Genomic DNA, 27,197 nt, shown 5'->3' on the forward strand with positions numbered 1-27,197 from the left:
AGCAAATTGAGGGCCCGGACTCTATGGGAGAGGGACATAAACAGAGCCCTCTCGAATGAGGACTGGGACGAAATATTTAGATCCTGTTTCACAATTTCAAAATGCATAAACCACTCTGAAATGTTCTTTAAGCTCATACAGAGGGCTTACTTTACCCCAGAAAAGCAACACAGAATCTGGCCCTCACAATCCAAATTCTGCTGGAGAAACTGCGGATATACAGGAGACATCTTTCATGTCTTCTGGAAATGCCCTTTACTCAACCGCCTATGGAGTGATGTGTTCCAACTGATTAATACGGTTTTAGGCTCCTCTATCCCTATGGACCCCGCTTTAGCGCTCTTCCACCTTCATACAGACCACCTCCCTCCAGGCGACCGATACGTCTTGGGCCAGATCTTAGTTGCCACTAAAGCTGCTATAGCTCAATTATGGAAAACAGATAATGTCCCGTCCCTGGTAGTTATACAACAAAAAGTCCATAGGCATTTTGTTTATGAAACAGCTGAAGCCAGATACTTGCCCTCTACTTCCTCTATTCTCATGAAATGGTCCAAATGGTCTACATATAATACCGAACTAGATTCTTCTTTTGTAGTTGCCCCGCTATTTGCTGTGACAGAGTTAAATGAGCTCAATGTCCCCTGACCGCCTATTTCTCTCTGTATCCTGTGCATTAGCCTATTTATGCATATGTGCTTATCGTAGATATTTACAGTGTATTCTTGTACACTTCACCAAAAGTATGTAACCATGTATTGTAGTGTATTTCACTTTATGTCTGACTCTGAACCCTCCCCCAATGTTTTCCCTACTTCTTTTTTTTTCTGTTCCCCTGACTTATTTGTACAAAAAAGAGAGAGGAGGATTCCTTTTTTTCTTCCCTCTCACCTTTCAATAAAAATGTAATGTTTAAAAAAAAAAGATAGCGTGGCCTAAATATAATAGCCTGCAAGAAGCAGGAAGTGCGGGATTTTGTGTGAGTCTGGCCAGATTGTTAAAGCGACACTCATTTACGCGGCATAACCAGGTTGGTTTTGCAGAGTAAATGATTGCCGCTTTAAAAATCTGGGCAGACTTGCACGAAATCCCGCACTTTCTGATTCTCTCAGGCTATTACGTTTAGCCCCATGGGGGTGATGTATGATACTGGCATGGAGATTCTTCCTGCTTCACCTCTTTACTGAGGCGAATTAAGAAGCACTAGTGATTAGATCATCTAGTTTGCCGGAGTGGTGGACTGAAACTTCCCCCCTCCAGCGATCCCTGCCAGTGCCTCACAGCACATCAGCCTAGTGCTGATTCGCTGTGTCTTACACCCAGCCAGCTCCAGTGCGCATGCATGAGAACTCGCTACTATCGCAAGATCTCCCATGCGCAGCCGCAGCAGCCACTAGTGGCTGTCAATGGCAGTGACGTGCAGTGAGTTGAGGCAGAAACTTTCCTGTCATACTAATGTTTGCTCTAAAAGAAAGTCCGCACAGACCTTAATGATAATCTATTATACCAATCGGTTTTCTCCCATATTCCTTATATAAAAAATTTGGGGGGAATTATCCTATTGTTAAATCTCTTGTTATTACCAAATGGGGGTGCTCCCTGGAATAAATTAATAATGTAAACAAAAGAAAGAAAAAGTATTCCAAAATAGGGCACTCATTAAAATGATTGGACTAGTATACCTACTTATAATCTGCAGTGAGGCTCCCCAATAAATTTGTAATAAAATATAACCTTTATTAATATTTGTATAAAATACTGTATATAGCTTGCAAAGAATATTTGTACAAACAGTTGAGAATAAACCAGAGACTGTACAGTATTTTATACAAATATTAATAAAGGTTATATTTTATTACAAATTTATTGGGGCGCCTCACTGTAGATTATAACTAGGTATACCAGTCCAATCAGTTTAATGAGTGCCCCATTTTGGAATACTTTTTCGTTCTTTTGTTTGCAATACAAATGTTTGCGCCAGAGTTTTGACTGTAGAAAGAATATGAAAAACACAAAGAATAGGTTGGAAATGTCTTTGTATTATTCTAATTGTTTTTATAGTCCATACCTCTGGAGTAAAAAGTCTATGGCAGGTGCGCCTACATTTTCAGCACATCTCTGATCAAAACTCACCAAATCTCCATGAGTCTATACTGCTTCACCTGTGTATAATGCCCAAATAAACTCCTTGGCTCATATATTGTCTGTAAATCTGGCTCTGGTGCTAGCCAGTGCCTCCTGAGCCATTTACCTCACTGCACGTCCATGGTGCCATTTACCTCACTGCACGTCCATGGTCAGTGGGGCAACGACACTTGCAGCTGTTGAAATCGATAGCTGCAGGTGTAGGAACAGTCAGTGCCTTTGACTGTTCATACATTGCCCCACGCATCGGTGCAATATGTTAAAGATTGCAGCGCCAATATAGCACTCCTGTTACTTGCCCTACACCGCCACAGTAATACATGGGGGAGAAGCGGTGTCAGCGCACGTAATGTGCACAGATACCACTTCTCCCACATAACGGAGGATCATACATATGACCCCATGTCTCCAACCTCCAAGAGCGCTAACAACACTAGCACATATGATTTAGGTATTAATGTATCAAGCAGAGGAGAAATTGCCCATAGCAATTATAAAATTATAGGTATAAACTAATTGGTTGCTATGGGCAACTTCTCTACTGGTACACTTCTCCACTGCTTGATGAATGTACATCATCCCCATAGGCTGGTTATACTCCTCAAAAAAATAATGGGTTCCCACAGAAACAAGTTGACGCCAGCATTAGGCAAGACTTATGCCACTATAGCAGCTGAACCAGCAGTGTTTTGTTTCCCTGCTATAGTGAGAACCTTTACTAACCTGTGCAGAACAGGTCTGAATTCCTTAAACAAAAAATATCTTAAATATATTTGACAATTGTATTCTTTGTCATTGTTGTTAGTAGCTTGTATGTAAGGATTAGCGGCGGCCCTTTAAATAGCATCTCACTTTTTACAGTACATGGATTGAAGCTATAGTGAAATGAGTTTGACATAGGTTAAAATAACCTTTTCCCCCTGAAGCACAGTTGGTCATCAGTTTTTAATAGAGAGTGTCTTTCTACTTCTGGCTGTTAAGTGAAATTAAACTTTTTAGTTAGTTGACCATGGTAAATTACTTATGTATATTTCCTAGCTCCTACTTGTTATAAATGATAAACTATGTGAATACTTTATTCAACACAGGTTTCACAGATGGATTCAATCTTTGACTGCTTTATCGAAAACGAGGAAGCCGATTTACAAAATACAATGATGGACACTATAGAATGGGCAAATATAGTAGTTGATGTGAACATGATTCTGAAGGTATTAGACAGCTTTTCTGTAATGTGCATCTTATATAGCCTGGTTTAGCCTACCATTGGCCAAATTGTGAATGTGATTATGAGCAGGTTTATTTTTAATGCCACAACTATATATACATATTTTTTATATATATATATATATATATATAGATAGATATATAGATATATATAGATATATATGTGTGTGTGTGTGTGTGTGTGTGTGTGTGTATATATATATATATATATATATATGTATATATATATGTGTGTATGTATGTATGTATATATATATATATATATATATATATATGTGTGTGTGTGTGTGTGTATACATATATATGTGTGTGTGTGTGTATGTATGTGTGTATATATATATATATATATTATCCAAGCTAGGTCGCACTCTCATCCTCAGAAACAGGCAACAACTGGGGTGTCCACTCTAATGACAAAGCATTGTAGATATAGAAAATTGATAGAGGCACTCTCCAGATTTTTCTTATTATGCAAAAGAAAATCACATTTATTTTGATATACGTTACATCGTCCACTTGGTACATGCGATAGTATCCTCAAGCGCTTTCGGCCCACACCGGGCCTTCCCCAGGAGGCAAATCACAGTAACTGTATAGCAAGCAGTCAAAAATAGCACCTAATCCCAGGCACCCAGCAGTAAAGCTGGTCATGCCTGACTGGCTCTATATACACCCCCAAACAATCAAAATTGTCGCCAAAGACGCCCATAGATGACATCATCAATGAGCAAATTAACATATGTCAATATTTCCAAACAAAGCATTATCCACACCTGTATAGACATAAAACTCAGTGCGCATCCGTGTATAACTGTCCACAGCGTATTGTAATCACGTACTTTTTATACATTCCAAACTACACCCGCCAGCGTGGCCACTCCGTCCCGGCAGACGCATCCGTCCTCCGAGCCTCCCAGTGCCCGCATCGCCTCAAGACCTATGTTGCCTAGCAGCACAGGCCACTTCCGGTCTGTTGCTAGGCAACGCGCAACACTTCCGGCCCATGGACCGCAAGCGGCGCCCGGGCGGAAGTGAGGTAGCGCCATACTAAATAGTTATTACAGGGTATCTCAACAGCCAGATCTTAAATCTACAAATCTAATCGTGGACAAATTATCAGAGTATTCATATATATCATGGACAACACGAATGAGCACTGGTTCAATGGGTGTAAGAGCCAGTCAAAAAACAGTTAAAAACATCCCAAATATAAACCGGCCCCTGCCAGTGGAGATATAATGGTGTATCCATACTATAAGATACCAAGCCAAACAAATTTTTTAAAATACTACTAAGCAACTACAATCTATTAAAGATCTGGAGACCTCCATCCTATCCCACACTGGGCAGCCGCGGGATATATATAAAAATAGACAAACACAACACTCATCTTGTCTTAATCTCTAGATATAACAAATCTATTAGCACCAGTTCTTGAATATGTATTATTGTTAATTATCAATAAAGCTACACATGTACACAAACGTGTACATACAAAGATGTGCATGTGAGTCAAAACTGTGTCGATCAGACGCTCTAAAAACAATCTATAAGGTATGCCACCAGAAAACAAGAAGGAGAGAAAAGAATACTTCCTCAACGCTGATAATACTGATTATCTTACAGGAATGAAAACTATACCTTATACACACTTAGAATACACTTTACCATGGGACCTCTGCGGCCGCTAAACTTAGTACACACGCTACGTACTTTATACACTGTTTGCGTACAGAGTCCCGTATCACTGTACGGACTTTGCGTACAAACGCCGCGCTGGGGGTACAAAGTACACACAGCGCGCACACACCCAGAGATACACTTTAAACCTTTACAGTAATGCAATGCAATGATATAACACTTCAAACCTTAGCAGGGCAATGAAGACACGACACCAATTGTGATTTCTCTAACGTCCTAAGTGGATGCTGGGGACTCCGTCAGGACCATGGGGAAATAGCGGCTCCGCAGGAGACAGGGCACAAAAATAAAGCTTTAGGATTAGGTGGTGTGTACTGGCTCCTCCCCCTATGACCCTCCTCCAAGCCTCAGTTAGGTTTTTGTGCCCGTCCGAGCAGGGTGCAATCTAGGTGACTCTCCTAAAGAGCTGCTTAGAAAAAGTTTTTAGGTTTTTTATTTCAGTGAGTCCTGCTGGCAACAGGCTCACTGCATCGAGGGACTTAGGGGAGAGAATTTCAACTCACTTGCGTGCAGGATGGATTGGATTCTTAGGCTACTGGACACCATTAGCTCCAGAGGGAGTCGGAACACAGGTCTCACCCTGGGGTTCGTCCCGGAGCCGCGCCGCCGACCCCCCTTACAGATGCTGAAGATTGAAGGTCCGGAAACAGGCGGCAGAAGGCTCTTCAGTCTTCATGAAGGTAGCGCACAGCACTGCAGCTGTGCGCCATTGTTGTCACACACTTCACACCAAGCGGTCACGGAGGGTGCAGGGCGCTGCTGGGGGCGCCCTGGGCAGCAATATTTAATACCTTTATGGCAAAAGAATACATCACATATAGCCATTGAGGCTATATGTATGTATTTAACCCATGCCAGATATCTAAAACTCCGGGAGAAAAGCCCGCCGAAATAGGGGGCGGGGCTTATTCTCCTCAGCACACAGCGCCATTTTCCTGCTCAGCTCCGCTGTGAGGAAGGCTCCCAGGACTCTCCCCTGCACTGCACTACAGAAACAGGGTAAAACAGAGAGGGGGGGCATTTTTTGGCGATATTTTGATATATTTAAGCTGCTATAAGGAACAACACTTATATAAGGTTGTTCCCATATATATTATAGCGCTTGGGTGTGTGCTGGCAAACTCTCCCTCTGTCTCCCCAAAGGGCTAGTGGGGTCCTGTTTTCGATAAGAGCATTCCCTGTGTGTCTGCTGTGTGTCGGTACGTGTGTGTCGACATGTATGAGGACGATGTTGGTGTGGAGGCAGAGCAATTGCCGAAAATGGTGATGTCACCCCCCAGGGAGTCGACACCGGAATGGATGGCTTTGTTTATGGAATTACGTGATAATGTCAGCACATTACAAAAATCAGTTGACGACATGAGACGGCCGGCAAACCAGTTAGTACCTGCCCAGGCGTCTCAGACACCGTCAGGGGCTGTAAAGCGCCCTTTACCTCAGTCGGTCGACACAGACCCAGACACAGACACTGAATCTAGTGTCGACGGTGATGAAACAAACGTATTTTCAAGTAGGGCCACACGTTATATGATCACGGCAATGAAGGAGGCTTTGCATATCTCTGATACTGCAAGTACCACAAAAAGGGGTATTATGTGGGGGGTGAAAAAACTACCTGTAGTTTTTCCTGAATCAGAGGAATTAAATGATGTATGTGATGAAGCGTGGGTTAACCCAGATAGAAAAGTGCTAATTTCAAAAAAGTTATTAGCATTATACCCTTTCCCGCCAGAGGTTAGGGCGCGCTGGGAAACACCCCCTAGGGTGGATAAGGCGCTCACACGCTTATCAAAACAAGTGGCGTTACCGTCTCCTGATACGGCCGCCCTCAGGGATCCAGCTGATAGGAGACTGGAAACTACCCTAAAAAGTATATACACACATACTGGTGTTATACTGCGACCAGCCATCGCCTCAGCCTGGATGTGCAGTGCTGGGGTCGTCTGGTTGGATTCCCTGACTGAAAATATTGATACCCTGGATAGGGACAGTATTTTATTGACTATAGAGCAATTAAAGGATGCTTTCCTTTATATGCGAGATGCTCAGAGAGATATTTGCACTCTGGCATCGAGAGTAAATGCGATGTCCATATCTGCCAGAAGGAGTTTATGGACGCGACAGTGGTCAGGTGATGCGGATTCCAAACGACATATGGAAGTATTGCCGTATAAAGGGGAGGAATTATTTGGCGTCGGTCTATCGGATCTGGTGGCCACGGCAACTGCCGGAAAATCCACCTTTTTACCTCAGACCCCCTCCCAACAGAAAAAGACACCGTCTTTTCAGCCGCAGTCCTTTCGGTCCTATAAGAACAAGCGGACAAAAGGACAGTCATATCTGCCTCGGGGCAGAGGAAGGGGTAAGAGAGGGCAGCAAGCAGCCCCTGCCCAGGAACAGAAGCCCTCTCAGGGTTCTGCAAAGCCCTCAGCATGACGCTGGGGCCTTACAAGCGGACTCAGGAGCGGTGGGGGGTCGACTCAAGAATTTCAGCGCACAGTGGGCTTGCTCACAGGTGGACCCCTGGATCCTGCAGGTAGTATCTCAGGGTTACAGGTTGGAATTCGAGAAGTCTCCCCCTCGCAGGTTCCTAAAGTCTGCTTTGCCAACGTCTCCCTCAGACAGGGCGACGGTATTGGAAGCCATTCACAAGCTGTTTTCTCAGCAGGTGATAGTCAAGGTACCCCTCCTACAACAGGGAAAGGGGTATTACTCCACGCTATTTGTGGTACCGAAGCCGGACGGCTCGGTAAGACCTATTCTAAATCTGAAATCTTTGAACCTGTACATACAAAAATTCAAGTTCAAGATGGAGTCACTCAGAGCAGTGATAGCGAATCTGGAAGAAGGGGACTTTATGGTGTCCCTGGACATAAAGGATGCTTACCTGCATGTCCCAATTTGCCCTTCACATCAAGGGTACCTCAGGTTCGTGGTGCAAAACTGTCATTATCAGTTTCAGACGCTGCCGTTTGGATTGTCCACGGCACCTCGGGTCTTTACCAAGGTAATGGCCGAAATGATGATTCTTCTGCGAAGAAGAGGCGTATTAATTATCCCTTACTTGGACGATCTCCTGATAAGGGCAAGGTCCAGAGAACAGCTGGAGGACGGAGTAGCACTAACCCGACTAGTGCTGCAACAACACGGGTGGATTCTGAATTTTCCAAAATCTCAGTTGACCCCGACGACACGTCTGCTGTTCCTGGGAATGATTCTGGACACGGTTCAGAAAAAGGTGTTTCTTCCGGAGGAGAAAGCCAGGGAGTTATCCGAACTTGTCAGGAACCTCCTAAAACCAGGGAAAGTGTCTGTGCATCAATGCACAAGAGTCCTGGGAAAGATGGTGGCTTCTTACGAAGCGATTCCATTCGGCAGATTCCACGCACGAACTTTTCAGTGGGATCTGCTGGACAAATGGTCCGGATCGCATCTGCAGATGCATCAGCGGATAACCTTATCGCCACGGACAAGGGTGTCTCTTCTGTGGTGGTTGCAGAGTGCTCATCTGTTAGAGGGCCGCAGATTCGGCATACAGGACTGGGTCCTGGTGACCACGGATGCCAGTCTGAGAGGCTGGGGAGCGGTCACACAGGGAAGAAACTTCCAGGGAGTATGGTCAAGCCTGGAGATGTCTCTTCACATAAATATACTGGAGCTAAGAGCGATTTACAATGCTCTAAGTCTGGCAAAACCCCTGCTTCAGGGTCAGCCGGTGTTGATCCAGTCGGACAACATCACGGCAGTCGCCCACGTAAACAGACAGGGCGGCACAAGAAGCAGGACAGCAATGGCAGAAGCTGCAAGGATTCTTCGCTGGGCGGAAGATCATGTGATAGCACTGTCAGCAGTATTCATTCCGGGAGTGGACAACTGGGAAGCAGACTTCCTCAGCAGACACGATCTGCACCCGGGAGAGTGGGGACTTCATCCAGAAGTCTTCCACATGATTGTGAACCGTTGGGAAAAACCAATGGTGGATGTGATGGCGTCCCGCCTCAACAAGAAACTGGACAGGTATTGCGCCAGGTCAAGAGACCCTCAGGCAATAGCTGTGGACGCTCTGGTAACACCGTGGGTGTTCCAGTCAGTGTATGTGTTCCCTCCTCTGCCTCTCATACCAAAAGTACTGAGAATTATACGGCAAAAGGGAGTAAGAACGATACTAGTGGCTCCGGATTGGCCAAGAAGAACTTGGTACCCGGAACTTCAAGAGATGCTCACAGAGGATCCGTGGCCTCTACCTCTAAGACGGGACCTGCTTCAGCAGGGACCGTGTCTATTCCAAGACTTACCGCGGCTGCGTTTGACGGCATGGCGGTTGAACGCCGAATTCTAAGGGAAAAAGGCATTCCGGAAGAGGTCATTCCTACACTGGTAAAAGCCAGGAAGGAGGTGACTGCACAACATTATCACCGCATTTGGAGGAAATATGTTGCGTGGTGTGAGGCCAGGAAGGCCCCTACGGAGGAATTTCAACTGGGTCGATTCCTACATTTCCTGCAAACAGGATTGTCTATGGGCCTCAAATTGGGGTCCATTAAGGTTCAAATTTCGGCCCTGTCGATTTTCTTCCAGAAAGAATTGGCTTCAGTTCCTGAAGTCCAGACTTTTGTAAAAGGAGTACTACATATACAGCCCCCGGTTGTGCCCCCAGTGGCACCGTGGGATCTTAATGTAGTCTTGGATTTTCTCAAATCCCATTGGTTTGAGCCGCTCAAATCGGTGGAGTTGAAGTATCTTACATGGAAAGTAACCATGCTACTGGCCCTGGCTTCAGCCAGGAGAGTATCAGAATTGGCGGCTTTATCATATAAGAGCCCATATCTGATTTTCCATACGGACAGGGCAGAACTGCGGACGCGTCCTCATTTTCTGCCTAAGGTGGTGTCAGCGTTTCACCTGAACCAGCCTATTGTGGTGCCTGCGGCTACTAACGATTTGGAGGATTCCAAGTTGTTGGACGTGGTCCGGGCATTGAAAATATATATTTCAAGAACGGCGGGAGTCAGAAAGTCTGACTCACTGTTTATATTGTATGCACCCAACAAGATGGGTGCTCCTGCTTCTAAGCAGACGATTGCTTGTTGGATTTGTAGCACAATTCAACTTGCACATTCTGTGGCAGGCTTGCCACAACCTAAATCTGTCAAGGCCCATTCCACAAGGAAAGTGGGCTCATCCTGGGCGGCTGCCCGGGGGGTCTCGGCATTACAACTCTGCCGAGCTGCTACTTGGTCAGGGGCAAACACGTTTGCAAAATTCTACAAATTTGATACCCTGGCTGAGGAGGACCTTGAGTTCTCTCATTCGGTGCTGCAGAGTCATCCGCACTCTCCCGCCCGTTTGGGAGCTTTGGTATAATCCCCATGGTCCTGACGGAGTCCCCAGCATCCACTTAGGACGTTAGAGAAAATAAGAATTTACTTACCGATAATTCTATTTCTCGTAGTCCGTAGTGGATGCTGGGCGCCCATCCCAAGTGCGGATTGTCTGCAATACTTGTACATAGTTATTGTTACAAACAAAATTCGGGTTGTTATTGTTGTGAGCCGTCTGTTCAGAGGCTCCTACGTTTGTCATACTGTTAACTGGGTTCAGATCACAAGTTATACGGTGTGATTGGTGTGGCTGGTATGAGTCTTACCCGGGATTCAATATCCTTCCTTATTGTGTACGCTCGTCCGGGCACAGTATCCTGAGGCTTGGAGGAGGGTCATAGGGGGAGGAGCCAGTACACACCACCTAATCCTAAAGCTTTATTTTTGTGCCCTGTCTCCTGCGGAGCCGCTATTTCCCCATGGTCCTGACGGAGTCCCCAGCATCCACTACGGACTACGAGAAATAGAATTATCGGTAAGTAAATTCTTATTTTTACCGCTGGGTTCCGACACCACAGTGGATTATTGCTGAAAGGGGGTTACAATACAAATAATACAATACAATTTAAGAGAGTAAATGGCTACATTCAATGTTACATACTTTTGGTTTCGCCTGCGCTTCCCGGTCCGGTCCTCAGTCATCACGGGTGATGACCTTCAGAGTCTGTGATAGTGACCTGGCCTGCAGCTGGCTCTTTATACAGTAGATCAAAACATAATACAATAGACACTGTGTGCTCTTCTTCCATTGGTTCGGGGGTGGGACATATCCTGTGCACCGGGGACCATTGGTCAGCTCAAGAAGTGGGCGATGGCTAGGACTTGATATGTGGTTTCTGTTGTTTTCATCTGAGTTCCCGCCCCATGACCAGTTAAACCCATCACATTAATCATACATAAATCTGGTATTATTAATAACTTAATGTGGTAATATATAATAATGTTCTTATTCCCACCAGATTAATGTTTACGTGACTCTGAACAATATGATCCCACATATATCCATATACTCCTATATATATATATATATATATATATATATATATATACATACATACACACACACACACACACATACTCCTGCTATTACAATTTGTTAGGAATTATATATATATATATACATATACATACATCTCCAAGAGTTTAGACTATGAATGTTAATATCTTAGATTTCTAAATGTCTGGTTTGTGTTTTGGTTAGCTATTGTTAATTGAGTTTCTAACAGCTTCGGTTCCTGGGTATTGTCTCTTCGTTTGTTTTTGTCTTCAGGTGAGACAATGACAATCCAGTACTCATTGTTTTAAATAGAAACTCGGCTATCCTAGTAAACAAAGGTGTTTGCCTTCTTCATCGAATTTCAAAACTTAGTGTAAATAAGGCCATTGTATTTTAGTCTCTGGGAGTTTTAATTTATGTGTGACTGATCTTCATGCTATTTAGAAGAAAAAGCAGACAGTGTGGGATTTATACAATATATATATTAGATTTATGATATGTCTTTGTGGCTTTTCCATGAGAGTACAAATTCCACTGTAATTACTCATACCACGCTCTAATGCGCAGGACCGCGGGAGCGACCATACACAATTTGCGAATATGTGCACGCACAGCCGAACACGCACGCACACGGAGACCACATATGTGGTGTTTGTATGTAATGTGTGTTTTGTAATATTTTCTGACTTCGACAGTCCACCCTTTGGCAGTCATCAATAACTGCCACTAACTAATCAATAAACAGGAAAAAAAAATCTATACAATATCTACAGAAAATTTGGAAGGTCGGGGGTGAGTTGTAGGTGGGAAATGTATGACCTAGTGGGATAGTAAAAAGCATGTATGTATGGATGCATGTATCATCGTGCGCGTATATGTTCTAAATAAGCTTCGAGGTATTGCGAAGTATACATTAAATCCTTCTTATCCCGTATTAAGGGTCTGTAAGTGGGCCAACAAACACTACCAAGCTCTTTTCGGCTTCTTGTTCCAACAAATGGGGTGCACATTTAGTTGATGATACATGGAGGGGGAACATATGTGAGTGCTAGTATATGTGGATATCACCTGTCGACTTTGTGTGTCATTAACTGAAGGTTGTAGAGATGAAGATAAGACACATATCTAAAATACATTCACATTACATTTACATAAACATTCTTGGGTAGGGCGGATGTCTTTTCCTGATGGGTGTATCTGGGCAGAGGGGGAGACAAAAGAAAAACGGGTGAAAGAAACAGGCCATGGAATTCATTTGCAATCCTTATCATAACACTGTCTCTATGGATGGGTCGTAAATTAGATCTGCCGCTATAACAATGCCCTCGCTCCTTAGACTCATCAAATTTGTGCCGTGCTTGCGCCGCGTCAGAATTTGAACACCTAAATATCAGGTCAATAATTATGACGACTCCCAGGATACAAAGGAGAAACTTCCCTACACTCATAATAACATTTTTAACCCACTCTCCTAATCCTGAGAACCAATTTCGTGGGTTCAACCATGAGACCCAGCCAGTCTGCTCATTACCCACAGCAGTCAGGGTAAGGTTGTGTCTCCTCCGGAACTCCCACTTCAACTGCAAGATATCGTCCATCTTTCGATCGATAATCTCGGATGGGTCATCAGTGCCGTTTGTAATATACGTACAGCACTTCACACCATATTGAGTTGCCAAAGTGACACAGTACCCACCCGTCACGGCTGTGATATAATTTAGGACCATCCTGTGCTGAATCAGTTCCTTTTTGTAAGCTTGTAACTCCCTTCCCGTATACCTGAAGGTGTCGTCATACATCTCAGTGATATTATCTATGAAGTTCGCTAGCGCATGGATATACCCATAATTTATAATTCCTCTGGCAGTACGGGTGATATCTAATGCGAGAAGGAATTGAATCCCGCAGGATTCGTGTATCAAATCAGAGGCTGCGTGCTCTGTCCTATCTATGACGTGTCTCTTGACGATGTGTTCATAGTGAGTATGAGTATAAGGAGCCTGAGCACTGCGGTGAACATCTTTCATCTTATCATGGGTTATGGTCATGACCTCTGGCAGTACTCTTCCTATATAACACAATCCCTCTGAGCTCGGGGCAAGCCACTTGTACGCCTTCCTCCCACATATGAAATAGGCATCATCCGGGAGAACATAGGGGACAGAATATGACATCACCATATTACAAACTTTCCACGTGAAAAACACAATCCCTAGTTCTCCCATCTGCTCAGTACAAGTATCGGGCTGGATGATATGAGCACAATACCCTGGCGATACTTTTCCAACCCACATGGTCTTACTTCCACGAGTATACCTATACCGAAAATACCTTCCACTGTTGGCTATTTGGCGTACAAGTTCAGAGTCTATGGGTATCCTATCAGCTCTGTGTGAAAAGGTCATTGTCTGGTTATTCCACGTCACTTCCCAATTTCCCGGTTTTTGGTAAATGGAAATATTGAAACATAATAAGGATCTATCTACATGATACTGGTGGACCTTCAAACTAGGGGGCCTAGAAATATTGAATTTCTTGTCCACCGGTTTCCCACCCCGTAATTCGAGTACCTCATCTATTGCTAAAGGGTATGGTACTAATCCTGACTTGTTCTGACCTCGAGGTACCTGTGAGCACACCCTGCATTCTGTCTGGTTTAAGACCTTACCCACTAGCGAGTGGTAATCACTCAATGGATGCCGGTCCATGTCGATATTAAGGCTGGACTGACATCTCTGGATGCACCCATCCTCGACTATATTCTCACAATTCCTACAAATGCAATTTTCCTCAGACAATAACCCTTCACAGTGCCTCCGAGCTCCCTGACTACCAGAGCGCTTCTGATACCCGCCATTGGTCGAGTGATGTGTTGCTCCTGAGATTCTACAAATCCATCCTCGCCATCAGAACCCATTCCAGATCCTTGCTCGACCTCTCTGGGACCCTCACCGAGACAGACTGTCCTGGTCAACAACAGGATTAACAGGAAAACCCGAAATGCAGTCTCTTGGGGTAGATCCATCTAGTTAAGGGAAGAGAAGGGAGACAAGATGGGGGGGGGGGAGAGAAGGAGGGTAGTGGGAGGTGGAAAAAGAGAAACTGGTGCGACAACCGCCTCTGGTCTTGTTGTTCTCCGCGCTCAGGTGCCGTCTCAACAGTCCTGCCTCTCAGCTTTCCCGGAACAGACACTCCAGTGATACGATGTTCTCTACACTCTGCTCTTTGTCACGAGTTCTCTCCGGGTCAGCGACCTTTCTGTACTGAACATAAATCTTGCATTTCAATGTGTTTAACTGTTATGTATTATCAGTTGTGTGAAGTAAACCATCTGTGGAAAGTGAAAAGAGAAAGGAAATAATAAAAATAATTTTTCAGATTTGCGTTCACCATCAGGCTGTCACGCCATCGTGCATATCGGTGTCTATATTCAGTCTCCCTTCACCAGTATTCCCATTCTCCACCCTTTGTGCATGACCAGGCACACTGATACTGGTGTCCCTATGCTGGTGAGATATACTGGATTTGGGCAGAACTCTGAAAGACAGAGTAGGCCTGTGGCATCTGAACTGTAACCCTGTCGGTGAACGTAAGAGATGAAGAGGAAACTTTGAAGACACATCACATAGAGTTTAGTTACAGATAAGTTGGTAAAGGCAAAGAAGATTTTATCAAATTTGACATCTGGATTGGGCACTACGGGGAATGATTCCCTAATCGGTCTGTTCCCCTAGAAAAAAATTCTGTGTGTGTTATATCTCTACTGGGACTATCCCAGCCATCAATCCAGTGTCTTGTCCATTCTAAGTTCATAGGGAACCCGGTATCTTTGAGATAATTTCCTCTACCTGTGATGGACATGCATCTAAAACAGTGAAATGCAACATTAGTCTTCGTGGGTATCCAACATACTTTGTGCTTCCTGGGCGGGAGCACTCTATATGTATTCCATCTCTAACAAAACTCCTGCTAAGTTACTTAGAGGTCACTTCTGCTAGAGAGAGAGGCAGAAGTTTAGAGGCCTCCTCCTAACCCCAGTAAGTTCTGTCAAAAGGGTAAAGTTGCATTTATTCTGTTCTTCCCATTAACCGACTCTGTGTTTTCTATATGGCTCGTGATTCCTTACTATATATCCCTTGATCCTGTCTATGTGTTTAATAACGTGGCTCGTTTTCTCTGTCTAGGTGTCTATATTGGCTATGTGTTCTACTATACCTACAATCTCTGGCAAAATGCCCTTCCTTCCTACAAGTGTAGCATATCCTAGGTCCTTTCTTACTATCTGTGTTTTGGGGTTTAGGTTGATGAGACTTTGGTGTAAGGGCCTGTATACTTTCAATCCTCCGCCTCTCCTCCTGTTGTTTTCTACGCCTAACAATATTCTTGTGGTGTACAATTGCGCACCTTCTAAGACAAGCTACTGTGACCCCTTTCCAATTAGGCAAAGATGTTTGTACCCTGTCCCTTACTGTCTTATTGAGTCCGTCCATTAGCACAGAGACAGCCACTTCCCTATAATTTGCATCGTTCCCTGTATCTGATACCCCAATGTATCTATCCATTATTTTCAGGGCCCGATGGAAATATTCAGATATCATTTCATTTTCCCTCTGTTTTATGGAGAAAATTCTTCTCCACTCAATGGGGAAACACAACTCTAGTTGCTTATTAATTCGTTCTATATTTTCCTGGTTGTTTCTGTCAGTCATAAGACTATCCGACTCTAATCTACAATCAGTGATACATTTTTGGGTGTCAATATTAGGGGGTAGGCACGCTTTCAAAACTATCCGCCAGTGTGTGTTTGTCGGTTCATACGCTTTACCCATATCTCTGATAAATTTCTGACATCTGGCTAAATGCTTCCGAGGGTCGGGGAATTCTGAAATGATTGATTGCAGCTCATCTCTGGGCCACGGGCAATACACTGCATTATTCCTGGTGAGGACTACTCCCTGACTATCGGTTCCCCCATTGGGAGTTACTATTTCCAAGACAGGGTGTAATTCTACCGTTCCGTTCCTAATTGGTTTACTGTGAGGTGGTGTTGTCTCTGTGCAATGAACTGTCTCACACTTACCGGTAGCTGTGACCTCACCAGTTCTTTCATTGGGGAATACTGTTACTGCTCTACCTGGTTGGACAGGCCCCAACTGAATTTCCTGCAAAGTGACTGCTTGGAGTAGAGCTGCGATTTGGCTGGATCCTTCATCTTCCTGTGACCTATAACCTTGAAAAGACTTCAAAACAGGATACATCTGGCAAAAATTAGGGTTAATACATTGTTTCTGCATACTACTATCATTTACGGATATACCATTGACTGTAGCCATCTCTTCCCCTTCGACCTGTGTCGACACTGGTGTGTTTGTGTTCTCATTCCCGCTAGGTTTTGAACCTGTTTTACGAATTTGTTCTCTTTGCATATCCCCCTCCTGTTGCCATAATTTTAAACAATCATTATGTCTAATCCTTTATTTTCTGGATTTAAGAAGACTTATTCTACTGCTTACATTCTGCAGTACCTCTGGTTCAAAGCTGCCCACCCTAGGGAATGGTTCCCTATCATTGTTAGTCATACATATCCACTCATTGCATAAGACTTCGGTGTGTGTGAACCATATTTTTCACACATGATAAACCTTGCTGAGCCTTTTGGCCACAATTCTGCCTGAACCCTGTCTAAACGTCTCTTGCTTGAGCAACTGGCTCCCATATTTGTGGGTCTCTTCTAATATCTTTAAAAAAAATCCCACAAACACCAAAATACTCAATATAAGTAGACGGTGGAAGTATACCTGAGCGCCTTCCACTCGCTCGCGCCCATGCTGGCCAAAACAACGATACACTGTTAATAGCGGATCGCAATGTACCCAACTTAGGGCTCCTATCAGACCTTACACCGTAATTTCTTTCGGTGGAAGTTCTGTTTGGAATATTTTCCTGAGAGAGGCAGTGAAAATTTCCTTTTCGGTATCTTTCAACTGGAATTGTTTGTAGGGTGAAAAACAGAGAAATTAGATAACTATCCTTCACCCTTTCCAGTGAAGCCCACCAGGGAGATTTCCCGAAGTTATCAAAGAAAAACCCCTTTGTCTATACAATCACGTCTGCGTATGCTCTTCCACAGCGCATATGACACAATAATATCACGTTGCTCTGTGCAGAACAAACGGACATGTGATGCAATAGCACAGCCTATAGATACTAGTTATCTATATGCCCTACGATTGCTGTAGACCACCTAGCAGACCACCTAGAGTTGTATGGGATACCACCAAGACCACTTGGTTAATAACGCAGGGTTGCGAACCCTACGCCACCGGGCCTCTACTAACCCAGTGTGTCCACCTAGTTCTTGGGTTCAGTATCCACTCACTCCTGCATTCGCTCACTCAAATACACTTTATTTTTCTGTACAGAAAATTAGGAATCATTCAAGTTGGCAGCTTTACCCCCAGAGGCAATTCAAAAAAAATTTTATTTATACTAAATTTTGTTTTTATATTAAATTTCTTTAGAAACCGGGTAGTTTGGTGCTATTGTACCGTGGCTACTGTCCCACCTTTAAACTAAACGAACTATTGTGTAATTTGTACTTAGCGACCGTACTTCCTATGCAATTTGCGTAAGCATGCGATCGTGCGTGTCTCTTACGCTGCGTACGCAGTCCTGTACTTTGTCCGAGACACGTGTACAAAACCGTACGTCCGCAATAGCACAAATCACACAATTCTATCAATGTGAGCAATATTAACTATAATCGCTCACTTAACACAACACACAGTTTCTTTCTGTATAAACCTTTACAACTAGGCCAGGCTGCGTGTGTGTGTCTTACACTTACTTCCTTAACATTTATTTTTAGTTTTAACTATATAGCAACAAAAATATCTCCTGTTTCACATAGGTTTAAATGAATCTAGCAATCTGAATGTTATGGCAACAATATGAGAGAGTATGCAGAGTATGGGTGCTGTGTACGGTTTTGGCGCCAAAAAAACTTTCACAGATTTTAAATAGCTTTTTTTTTTGTTTACCTTACGAGTTCTACCAGCATCTCTACAAACCATACAGAGCAGACACCATCTAATCCGCAATTAAGAAGGGTTTTCAGTGCATCCACCGACCAAGAAAAGGATATGTAGGATACTTTCTGTCCACCCTTATGCTGATAGATTAAGTCTGCTGTGACCTGTTAGGCATTAAGAATGTGGAAAACCGGAGAGCCCCCAATTGATAATACTGATTATCTTACAGGAATGAAAACTATACCTTATACACACTTAGAATACACTTTACCATGGGACCGCTGCGGCCGCTAAACTTAGTACACACGCTACGTACTTTATACACTGTTTGCTTACGGAGTCCCGTATCACTGTACGGACTTTGCGTACATACGCCGCGCTGGGGGTACAAAGTACACACAGCGCGCACACACCCAGAGATGCACTTTAAACCTTTACAGTAATGCAATGCAATGATATAACACTTCAAACCTTAGCAGCAATGAAGACACGACACCAATTGTGATTTTACCGCTGGGTTCCGACACCACAGTGGATTATTGCTGAAAGGGGGTTACAATACAATATAAGAGAGTAAATGGCTACATTCAATATTACATACTTTTAGTTTCGCCTGCGCTTCCCGGTCCGGTCCTCAGTCATCACGGGTGATGACCTTCAGAGTCTGTGATAGTGACTTGGCCTGCAGCTGGCTCTTTATACAGTAGATCAAAGCATAATACAATAGACACTGTGTGCTCTTCTTCCATTGGTTCGGGGTTGGGACATATCATGTGCACCGGGGACCATTGGTCAGCTCAAGAAGTGGGCGATGGCTAGGACTTGAGATGTGGTTTCTGTTGTTTGCATCTGAGTTCCCGCCCCATGACCAGTTAAACCCATCACATTAATCATACATAAATCTGGTATTATTAATAACTTAATGTGGTAATATAAGATGGAGACAGGCGGCACTCAAGCAGACTCAAATCATGTGAAAAAAAGCGGTCTGTTTATTCCGACATGTTTCGGGGAACTCCCCGTCCTCAGGGCCTAACAAGCCAAACTAAACCACAATAAAACCTTATATACCCACCAAACAGTAATGAGACATACAAACACAGCTATACTCGCCTGTGTCACGGCGCCAAACGTCCGCCCGAGAGTCCCGCTGCGCACTAGAGTCGCCCGCCGATGACGTCACACCTGGAGCTCACGCCGGACCATCACCATGCCAACGGGACGCTCCTTCGTTCAACTCCACTGTCCACCCCGGCCGGAAGCGTACATACGCGTCACTGGACCCTGTGCAGTCGATTGGTCCATGGCACAGGGAGGTTACCAAGACAACCTAGAAATATAAACAAAACAAAACAATAAGCCGATAGACATAACTATAAATCAACAACATAATAACATATATATTAAAAGAGCAGTTGCAAGGGACTGATGCCCCTGATTCCCAATATCACACCCCGCCCCTTAACCCGAGAGAAACCCTGATTATATGAACAGCTGTGCTAACTGTAACAGCACCCTAATAGGGGAAAAATCAATAGATATAATTATAAGTAACACTGTAATCCTAAATTTTCATTGAGGCCCCCTGGGGACAGTGTACCCAATGAAAAAATCCAACGTGTCTCCCTCTGTAATAGTATCCTTATATGTTAATGTGGTAATATATAATAATGTTCTTATTCCCACCATATTAATGTTTACGTGACTCTGAACAATATGATCCCACACATGATATGATTATCTATTTCCATCCTCAAGTTATACATATATCCACATATATCCATATACTCATATATATATATATATGTATATATATATATATATATATATATATATATACATACATACATACATACACACACACACACACACACACACACACACACACACACACACACATACTCCTACTATTACAATTTGTTAGGAATTATATATATACAAACACATACATCTCCAAGAGTTTAGACTATGAATGTTAATATCTTAGATTTCTAAATGTCTGGTTTGTGTTTTGGTTAGCTATTGTTAATTGAGTTCTAACAGCTTCGGTTCCTGGGTATTGTCTCTTCGTTTGTTTTTGTCTTCAGGTGAGACAATGACAATCCAGTACTCATTGTTTTAAATAGAAACTCTGCTATCCTAGTAAACAAAGGTGTTTGCCTTCTTCATAGAATTTCAAAGCTTCGTGTAAATAAGGCCATTGTATTTTAGTCTCTGGGAGTTTTAATTTATGTGTGACTGATCTTCATGCTATTTAGAAGAAAAAGCAGACAGTGTGGGATTTATACAATATACATATTAGATTTATGATATGTCTTTGTGGCTTTTTCATGAGAGTACAAATTCCACTGTAATTACTCATACCACGCTCTAATGCGTAGGACCGCGGGAGCGACCATACGCAATTTGCGAATATGTGCACACGGAGGCCACCTATGTGGTGTTTGTATGTAATGTGTGTTTTGTAATATTTTCTGACTTCGACAACGCAGAAACAGATTCAAAGGATTAGATTCGCTGAGTCCATTAGGTGCCACCGAACCCAGTCTATGGATCCACCTTGATTCTAGTTTCTTTAAAAGGAGTGATCCATCTCCACCCCTCTTGGGTATCGGGATCCAATCTATAATACGACACTTAAGAGAGGCTACTTGATGTCCTTCTTGCAAAAACTGTTGAGCCACAGGCTTATCTGTTCGTCCCGTCAGGAGTGCCTGGTGGATTGAGCTGCGGTGATTCGCCATCCTTTCCCTGAACGTACAAGTGGTCATCCCCACATAGGGGAGGCCACATGGGCATAACAACATGTATATTACATGGTCAAGGCGGCAATGAAGCCTAAATCTAATGTTAATAGGTTTTCCACTCAGGGGATGCGGAAACTTGTCTCCAACCAGCATTGAACGACACGTAGTACATCCTAGGCATCTGACACAGCCCTTCTTTTGTGGATTTAGCCATCCGCCATCCGCGTTGGTACTCTGTCTTATCGGATGCATCAAAAGCTGCTTTAAATTGCGGCCTCGTCTGAATGCCATCATCGGTAGATGCTCACACATACCCTTTAACTTAGGGTCAGAACTTATTATTGGCCAATGCCGCCTCAATGATGAACCAATATTTGCTGATTTTTCATCAAATTGTGTAACGTATATCATTTGTGCCTTTTTCGACATCTTTGGCTCAATACATCTTAGTCGAGCCTTATCCAAACATGAGTTGATCATGCTCATCTTGTAGCCTCTCTCCACAAAGCGAGCCTTCATTTCTGAAATTTGTACTTCTGCAGTTTCTTGCTCTGTATTGTTACTCAGAACTCGCATAAACTGTGAAATAGGTAGACTCGTCCTGAGCGCAGGTGGATGATTACTTGTAGCGTGTAGAATTGTATTTCGATCTGTCTCCTTTCTAAACAAAGTGGTACCCAGTGTTTTGCCCTTACGGAAGATTGTCAAGTCCAGAAAGTTCATTGAGCTACTGCTCACATGTCCAGTGAATCGCACCGTGGACTCTAAGCTATTTAATCGTTCCAGCATACCATTGAACTCAGACTCAGTGCCATCCCACAGCATAAATATGTCGTCTATAAAACGTTTGTAATAAATAATTCTATTACCATAAATAGGCAAAATATTAGTTGTCTCGTATTGGTGCATGAAAATGCCTGCATACACAGGGGCCACATTCGACCCCATGGCCGTCCCTGAAAACTGCAGGTAGTAATCACCTTGATACATGAAATGATTATTGGTCAAGATTAGCTCCAAGAATTCTAGAAGCCCCTCAATCGGAATGGCCGATGTACCTGTTGAAATAAGTAAATTCCTAACCGCTCCAATCCCAAAGCATGAGGAATAATGGTGTACAATGATGACACATCCAGTGTCACCAACAACACTTTCTCATTAATGTCACCAATTTCCAAAATCTTAATCAAGAAATCACCAGTGTCCTTTATATAGCTCGGGATAAAAGGGATCAACTCCTGTAGAAACGTGTCCACAAACATCGCTAGCGGTTGCAAGAGGGACCCCCTGGCGGATATAATCGGTCTACCAGGAGGATCAACCAAGGTCTTATGGACCTTTTGGGAGGGTATTAATCATAGGGCAAATGGGAAAATCCACCTTCAAGAAAAGGGATATTTGTTCAGTTAACCACCCCTGGCTAACCGATCTATCCACCAGGGAGTCGACCTTCTTTTTAATCAGTGGCATAGGATTACATTCACATTTAACATAAGTGTCAAGATCAGATAATTGACGCCTCACCTCTGCATCATAGTCCGCAGAGTTCTGGATCACTACGGCCCCGCCTTTGTCGGCGGGCCTGATGACAATTTTATCATTGTTACATAGTGACCTTGGTTGACCCTCCTGGTAGACCGATTATATCCGCCAGGGGGTCCCTCTTGCAACCGCTAGCGATGTTTGTGGACACGTTTCTACACGAGTTGATCCCTTTTATCCCGAGCTATATAAAGGACGCTGGTGATTTCTTGACTCAGATTTTGGAAATTGGTGACATTGATGAGAAAGTGTTGTTGGTGACACTGGATGTGTCATCATTGTACACCATTATTCCTCATGCTTTGGGATTGGAAGCGGTTAGGAATTTACTTATTTCAACAGGTACATCGGCCATTCCGATTGAGGGGCTTCTAGAATTCTTAGAGCTAATCTTGACCAATAATCATTTCATGTATCAAGGTGATCACTACCTGCAGTTTTCAGGGACGGCCATAGTGTCGAATGTGGCCCCTGTGTATGCAGGCATTTTCATGCATCAATACGAGACAACTAATATTTTGCCTATTTATGGTAATAGAATTATTTATTACAAACGTTTTATAGACGACATATTTATGCTGTGGGATGGCACTGAGTCTGAGTTCAATGTTATGCTGGAACGATTAAATAGCTTAGAGTCCAGGGTGCAATTCACTGGACATGTGAGCAGTAGCTCAATTAACTTTCTGGACTTGACAATCTTCTGTAAGGGCAAAACACTGGGTACCACTTTGTTTAGAAGGGAAACATCTAAATACAATTCTACACGCTACAAGTAATAATCCACCAGCGCTCAGGACGAGCCTACCTATTTCGCAGTTTATGCGAGTTCTGAGGAACAATACAGAGCAAGAAACTGCAGAAGTACAAATTTCAGAAATGAAGGCTCGCTTTGTGGAGAGAGGCTACAAGATGAGCATGATCAACTCATGTTTGGATAAGGCTCGACTGAGATGTATTGAGCCAAAGATGTCGAAAAAGGCACGAATGATATACGTTACACAATTTGATGAAAAATCAGCAAATATTGGTTCATCGTTGAGGCGGCATTGGCCAATAATAAGTTCTGACCCTAAGTTAAAGGGCATGTGTGAGCATCCACCGATGATGGCATTCAGATGAGGCCGCAATTTAAAGCAGCTTTTGATGCATCCGATAAGACAGAGTACCAACGCGGATGGCGGTTGGCTAAATCCACAAAAGAAGGGCTGTGTCAGATGCCTAGGATGTACTACGTGTCGTTCAATGCTGGTTGGAGACCAGTTTCCGCATCCCCTGAGTGGAAAACCTATTAACATTAGATTTAGGCTTCATTGCCGCCTTGACCATGTAATATACATGTTGTTATGCCCATGTGGCCTCACCTATGTGGGGATGACCACCTGTACGTTCAGGGAAAGGATGGTGAATCACCGCAGCTCAATCCACCAGGCACTCCTGACAGATAAGCCTGTGGCTCAACACTTTTTGCAAGAAGGACATCAAGTAGCCTCTCTTAAGTGTCGTATTATAGATTGGGTCCCGATACCCAAGAGGGGTGGAGATCGATCACTCCTTTTAAAGAAACTAGAATCAAGGTGGATCCATAGACTGGGTTCGGTGGCACCTAATGGACTCAACGAATCTAATCCTTTGAATCTGTTTCGGCGTTGAGGAAGTATACTTTTCTCTCCTCCTTTGTTTTCTGGTAGCATACCTTATAGATTGCTTTTAGAGCATCTGACCGACACAGTTTTGACTCACATGCACATCTTTGTATGTACACGTTTGTGTACATGTGCAGCTTTATTGATAATTAACAATAATACATATTCAAGAACTGGTGCTAATAGATTTGTTATATCTAGAGATTAAGACAAGATGAGTGTTGTGTTTGTCTATTTTTATATATATCCCGCGGCTGCCCAGTGTGGGTTAGGATGGAGGTCTCCAGATCTTTAATAGATTGTAGTTGCTTAGTAGTATTTTAAAAAATTTGTTTGGCTTGGTATCTTATAGTATGGATACACCATTATATCTCCACTGGCAGGGGCGGGTTTATATTTGTTAACACATAGGGATGTTTTTAACTGTTTTTTGACTGGGTCTTACACCCATTGAACCAGTGCTCATTCGTGTTGTCCATGATATATATGAATACTCTGATAATTTGTCCACGATTAGATTTGTAGATTTAAGATCTGGCTGTTGAGATACCCTGTAATAACTATTTAGTATGGCGCTACCTCACTTCCGCCCGGGCGCCGCTTGCGGTCCATGGGCCGGAAGTGTTGCGCGTTGCCTAGCAACAGACCGGAAGTGGCCTGTGCTGCTAGGCAACATAGGTCTTGAGGCGATGCGGGCACTGGGAGGCTCGGAGGACGGATGCGTCTGCCGGGACGGAGTGGCCACGCTGGCGGGTGTAGTTTGGAATGTATAAAAAGTACGTGATTACAATATGCTGTGGACAGTTATACACGGATGCGCACTGAGTTTTATGTCTATACAGGTGTGGATAATGCTTTGTTTCGAAATATTGACATATGTCAATTTGCTCATTGATGATGTCATCTATGGGCGTCTTTGGCGACAATTTTGATTGTTTGGGGGTGTATATAGAGCCAGTCAGGCATGACCAGCTTTACTGCTGGGTGCCTGGGATTAGGTGCTATTTCTCTGACGTCCTAGTGGATGCTGGGAACTCCGTAAGGACCATGGGGAATAGCGGCTCCGCAGGAGACTGGGCACACCCAGTCTCCTGCGGAGCCGCTATTCCCCATGGTCCTTACGGAGTTCCCAGCATCCACTACGGACTATGAGAAATAGAATTATCGGTAAGTAAATTCTTATTTTCACCGTGTAAGCAGGGGAGAGTCCGGGGAGCTTCCTCTCAGCGGTGTGCTGTGGAGAAATTGGCGCCGGTGAGTGCTGAGGAACAAGCTCCGCCCCCTCAGCGGCGGGCTTCGGTCCCGCTGAAAATTTTCAAAAACTGGCGGGGGATCTCTTATATACAGTGCCCAGCCTGTATATATCATTTTAAGCCAGATATGGAGGTTCTTATTGCTGCCCAGGGCGCCCGCCCTGCACCCTTACTGTGCCTGCCATGTGTGTGTTGTGTGGGAGCAATGGCGCGCAGCGGTTACCTCAATGAAGCTCTGAAGTCTTCTGCCGCCTCTGAAGTCTTCTTTCTTCACATACTCACCCGGCTTCTATCTTCCGGCTCTGCGAGGAGGACGGCGGCGCGGCTCCGGTACGAACGGCAAGGGTGAGACCTGCGTTCCGTTCCCTCTGGAGCTAATGGTGTCCAGTAGCCTAAGAAACAGAGCCTAACGTTAAAGTAGGTCTGTTTCTCTCCCCTCAGTCCCTCGATGCAGGGAGTCTGTTGCCAGCAGGCTCCCTGAAAATAAAAAACCTAACAAAATACTTTCTTTTCAGGAAACTCAGGAGAGCTCCCTGTAATGCACCCAGTCTCCTCTGGGCACCGTATTAAACTGAGGTCTGGAGGAGGGGCATAGAGGGAGGAGCCAGTGCACACCCATACCTAAAGTTCTTTTTTAGTGCCCATGTCTCCTGCGGAGCCCGTCTATCCCCATGGTCCTTACGGAATCCCCAGCATCCTCTAGGACGTAAGAGAAATGTCGGACTGAGATGTGGGACCCAGAGGAGGAGAGGGGGGAGAGCCGCAGGGAGACGGGGGACAGACACGGGCATATAGGGGAGATCAGCGCTGCAGCAGGATGTCACAAAGCCGCGCCGCTCACGGCAGCTTCCACCCGGCTCCAGCAAGTGAGGTCACGCTTGCTGGAACCGGGTGGACACTGCCGTGAGGTCAGGCGGCTGTGTGACATCCTCCTGCAGCACTACTGTAGCGCTGGTCTCCTCCGTCTGCTGGCAGCTGTCCCCGCTGTTTTGCCCGCGGCTCCCCCCCCACCATTCCTCCTCTGGGTCCCTCATCTCAATTCGACTTGAAGAAGTCGAATTGAGATGAGATTTGAATAGGGGTTGTTGGATCCATTCCGACAAATGCATGTCGGAATGGATCCGACGCTAACTGAATATACCCCATAGTCTTTATTTTATGTATCCTATGTAACTTGGTTAGCAGTGTTGTTTTCTCATTAAGGAACTTTTATGGGATGATATTATATATGTATCTATACGATGTATCTTTATTTGTGATCATTTTTTGGCCGCCAGCAATATTTTCTTGGTTCGTACGTTTAACAGTTTTATTCAGTGTATGCTATACCATATCTACTGTCATTACCTTGTGTGAATATCACAATAAAAACATTCTGAGAGGAAAAAAATCTATAATAATAATAATAATTAAAAAAAATAGGATTTTAATACCTACCGGTAAATCCTTTCCTCTTAGTCCGTAGAGGATGCTGGGGATGCTTCAAGAACCATGGGGTATAGACGGGATCCACAGGAGACATGGGCA

General features: G+C 44.0%; 1 protein-coding gene across 1 annotated transcript in view; it reads left to right on the plus strand.

Moving 5' to 3' along the window:
• Positions 1 to 27,197, plus strand: part of NUP133 (nucleoporin 133) — a 456,783-nt gene that overhangs the window by 280,896 nt on the left and 148,690 nt on the right. Inside the window, exon 16 of the mRNA XM_063917554.1 lies at positions 3,234 to 3,356. Coding sequence (XP_063773624.1) covers positions 3,234 to 3,356 — 123 coding nt within the window. The remainder of the gene's footprint in view (positions 1 to 3,233; positions 3,357 to 27,197) is intronic.

The sequence above is a fragment of the Pseudophryne corroboree genome, chromosome 4 (assembly GCF_028390025.1).
Source record: "Pseudophryne corroboree isolate aPseCor3 chromosome 4, aPseCor3.hap2, whole genome shotgun sequence".
Classification (NCBI taxonomy): Eukaryota; Metazoa; Chordata; class Amphibia; order Anura; family Myobatrachidae; genus Pseudophryne; species Pseudophryne corroboree.